Source organism: Etheostoma spectabile, unplaced genomic scaffold (assembly GCF_008692095.1).
Source record: "Etheostoma spectabile isolate EspeVRDwgs_2016 unplaced genomic scaffold, UIUC_Espe_1.0 scaffold272, whole genome shotgun sequence".
Lineage (NCBI taxonomy): Eukaryota > Metazoa > Chordata > Actinopteri > Perciformes > Percidae > Etheostoma > Etheostoma spectabile.
Window position 1 is genome coordinate 1,770,065 of NW_022605576.1, and position 4,369 is coordinate 1,774,433.

The 4,369-nt window shown below is 40.1% G+C and overlaps 1 protein-coding gene across 1 annotated transcript in view; it reads left to right on the forward strand.

The window, feature by feature from the left end:
- LOC116685835 (uncharacterized) overlaps positions 1 to 4,369 on the forward strand; it is a 94,056-nt gene that overhangs the window by 2,491 nt on the left and 87,196 nt on the right. The window contains exon 3 of the mRNA XM_032510796.1: positions 1,017 to 1,198. Within this exon, the coding sequence (XP_032366687.1) occupies positions 1,017 to 1,198 (182 nt within the window). The remainder of the gene's footprint in view (positions 1 to 1,016; positions 1,199 to 4,369) is intronic.

The following is a 4,369-nucleotide window of genomic DNA, read 5'->3' on the forward strand; positions in this document are numbered from 1 at the left end:
GTTGCATTGTGTGCCGCGCGGAAGGCTGAGGAAGAAGGAAATACAGTTAAAAAAAGAGGGAGGTTTATTTGGCCGCGTGTCTCGGCTCGGGCTGGCATGGGGCGGTGCTTGTCATACTCAACCAGGGTCAGCCAAAACATGACTGATGTCATCATAAGGAGGAACTTATTGTCAATAAAACTTCTATTTATTCCCATTGATCAAAACAATCAAACAGTCACATAATAAGTCAGCCATTGCTCTACTTTTTTGTGGAAATATACATTAGATATAGGATCTTATCCAGAATATGTTGAGAATGTAGTAGTGAGTATATCACTAATAATTCCAACGTCATTTGAGTAGACCATCAGGGCAAGCTGAGCATGTAAGATTTAACCCTCCTGTTGTCCTCAGGTCTAATCTGACCCTTTTAAAAATATATATATATCTGAAATATGAGTTTCTTTTTAACCAAATCACCAGAAAAAATGGATTGGATTCCTTGCAACGCTCTTTGCAAAAACAATTGATCACTTTCATTCCTCTGAGCTTAACTATTAGTCAAAATAATTCATAATTTCTGCTTTTTTAACTCAAATGTTAGGTATAATTCTATATAAATGAGGGTTATTGACCATGGATTTCAAAAAGTATAAAACTAGTAAAGTGGTGTTAGTGAAAACTAAAAATAAGTTTAAAAAAGGGACAAAAATGTCAATTTGTTTGTCCCTTTTGGACCCGGGAGGACAACACAAGGGTTAAACAAGTGTGTGTGTGTGTGTGTGTGTGTGTGTGTGTGTGTGTGTGTGTGTGTGTGTGTGTGTGTGTGTGTGTAAAGTGTCATGTAGTGTGGATGAGATTTAAGTCCTGTGTGCTTCTGTCATTTGGGTTCTCAGTGGAGCTAAAACACATGATTAGCTCAAACCATTCTTATTTTACAGCTTACTGCACGACTTCTGATACACAAGACACACACACACGTCCTGATACCCATTTGACCCCATTTAACTCCCCGCTGTCCGTCTCATCATCAGGAAGCCGTCTGCTGCCAATGAGAAGACCAACCCGTCCAAGCGGCACAGGGACAGGCTGAATGCCGAGCTGGACCGGCTGGCCAGCCTGCTGCCCTTCCCCACCGATGTCATCTCCAAGCTGGACAAGCTGTCCGTGCTACGCCTTGCAGTGTCCTACCTCCGCGTCAAGAGCTTCTTCCAAGGTAAAGGAGGTCGAAAGACGACATTTGTAGTGTCATGTGGATTTGTATAATGTGTGTGCATGTGTGTGAGTTAATAGGGAGTTGCAGAGTTGATATACAGGGTCAATGATGGGATGTCTGCTGCTGTAAACTGGCATATAGGTCAATGTTGTGTCCACTTCTGATACATATTTATTATAAAACCGACCCTCTAACGAATTGACTTTAAGATAAGATGCTCTATAAATATGAATATCATTAGTAGCAGTCGTAATGTGTATTTATAGTAGCAATAGCCCCAAAAGTAGTGATTTTCTGTTTTCAGTAGAAAAATTCAATACTATTTGATACTATTTTGCAATAATTCTGAAATCACTTTAAAGATATTCTATACAATAGATGTATTATTTCCCTTTGTGTCTTTTAGTCCCAGGGAATTAAAAGACATATTAAGACACATCTGTGTTTTCCCACCCTCCCACCGTCCAGCGAATGCCTCCTACTCCTTCTGTTGCCCCACAATTCACTTCAAATATTCATTGGGCCGCTTCAGAGCGTACGTCATAGCCGGCAGCCTCGGTGCTGCCTTATCTACTCACAGGCTCCTGGCACAGCTGGATGCGACAGCTCGAAGACGACGGCTTGTTTTTTATATATATATATATATATATATATATATATATATATATATATATAGAAGAAAGAATAAGCATCTTCCCTCTGTCTTGCCAGGGAAAATGCTTTTGTAATAAAGTAGAGGGACTGCATGCCACTTTACACACACACACACACACACACACACACGCACACACACACAAACAAACACACACACTCTCACACACACACACACACACACACACACACACACACACACACACTTGTTTAACCCTTGTATTGTCCTCCCAGGTCAAGAACGGACCAAAATTTTACATTTTTGGCCCTTTTTTTCAGACTTACTACCACTAGTTTTATTCTAATTTTTGGAATTTATGGTCAATAACCCTCATTTTTATAGAATTATACCTAATATTTGAGCTAAAAAAGCAGAAATTATGAATTATTTTGGCTAATAGTTAAGATCAGAGGAATGAAAGTGATCAGTTGTATTTGCAAAGAGCGTTGTGAGGAATCCAATCCATTTTTTGTGATAATTTGGTTGAAAAGAAACCCATGTTTCAGATATAAACATTTTTTAAAGGGGTCAAATTGGACCCGAGGACAACAGGAGGAATGTTCATGTAGCTAAGCCATCATGCAAAGTTGCAATACAGCACAGGTGCTAGTTAGAGTTATCAATGGGGCCTTTCCCAGATAAGAGATAAAGACTGGACTGAAAAAGTGTCAGTGCCAAGCAAGAGCTGCAAAGGACATCTATCTATAGGATAAATGGAGACGGTTGAGTCATGTGTGTGTGTGTGTGTGTGTGTGTGTGTGTGTGTGTGTGTAACAGCTACAAGTGTTGAAAGGTGTGTTGTAACTGAGTGGTGACGTTACCTTTGTATTGTCTAACAGTGTCTTCTGGGCTCACCTTCCAAAGTAGCAGTAGGTTTTTAGGCATTATACTGACTGTAAAGGTGGCATTCATCAGGGATCTGTTCTGAACTCTTTTGGACATGCGTTCATGTTCATGGCAAAGCCTCTATTTGTTTTTCTCCACCTCTGCTGGATGCCTTGTTATCAGTGGCAGTAGTGAGCAGCTTAGCTGGCTTTTGATGCTACACTAATGAGATTAATCAGAGTGGAACATGAGGGATTAGGCTCTGTATACATCTGCAATCTCTGCCCTCCCTCTCTCTGGTCAACTCACTTGACTCTCACAGTCACTTTGTAGTTTTCCACTGATATTTAAACAGCGTGTGGCCAGGGCTCTTTCAGATAAATCTACGATGAGCAACAAGTACATATCCACATCCTTCCTGTGGTTTGGAACGGCCATAATCATCACTTTTCTTTTCCTTCTTTGAACACTGAGTCCTTCACTGAAAACATGCTGTGAAACCAAGCAACCTGAAATCTTAAGTTGAATTTATTAAGTGTTATACAGAAGAACTGAATCCGTTTACTCATGCAGATGCAGTTCTGCTTTGTGTCCACCGGGCGGACTGTGTGAAGTTACTGCGGAGTCTGGACTGATGTCCACTTCACTCAGCTGTGACCAAGTGGGTCTGGCTGCAGGTGGTTTTGTCATTTTAAACAATAGATTCACCGACTTCATTTATTCCATTATGAGACTGTTTAGAGACAGAGGAGAAGAAAAAAAAAAAGAAAAGAAAATGGCGTGGCAGGAGTTGTGGGAGCACACTGAGATCTACTGGTTGTCTCTGTTGTGTGACTGCTCCAGGGTGGAGCACAGTGAACAGTATGTACCTATGTACTTTATGCAAACATACCCCTAGGCTGTGTCTGCATGTCTGCATGTCTGCATGTCTGCGTGTCTGCGTGTGTGTGTGTGTGTGTGTGTGTGTAAATAAAAAGCGACAGTAGACAGTTTCCCATGATCCAGTTTCCCTTATTGATCATGTAATGTAAATGACTTGAAAGGACTCTATGTGTCTAGCATATCTATAATATATATACAGTATACAGTATAAAAGATTTGTTTTCAATTGTGCCAATTTACATTTATTTTAATAGAATCCTGTTATGTCTATATATATATATGTAATTGTGCAAATATCCACTGATGTACCAGAAAGAAATACATATTTTGCAAGGCTGCCTGACATGTAAATATATTTGGATATAAGAAAATATAAACTCACGTTCCCCATGGCTGAGAACCCTTTCTTGGTGTTCAGACTATTATTTAAGTTAAGACTTGCATGGACATATCCTGGACTTTATGATTAGTATAATTATTGTATAGTGACGCTGCTGCCACAGTTATCTCCAGGTGAAAAAATGGGACACACGTCCCCCGTCAAAAAATGGAAAAAAAATAATAATAATACAACTTTTTAAAAATCCACATCAGCAGTTCATAGCCTACAGGCTAAGTTGTTTGTTTAGCTGTGTGTGTGTGTGTGTGTGTGTGTGTGTGACAATCAGCAGGCTGTAATTCATTTCTCTTCCATGTTAGGTCTCTGCCCTAGCTATAGATGCTGAGCTTGTTAAATATTTACCCTAAGGATTAACTAGCCCCTCTCCTTTGTCTTTCTGCCCGATTGCCTTCAGTTCTCCTCCGGTGTGTGT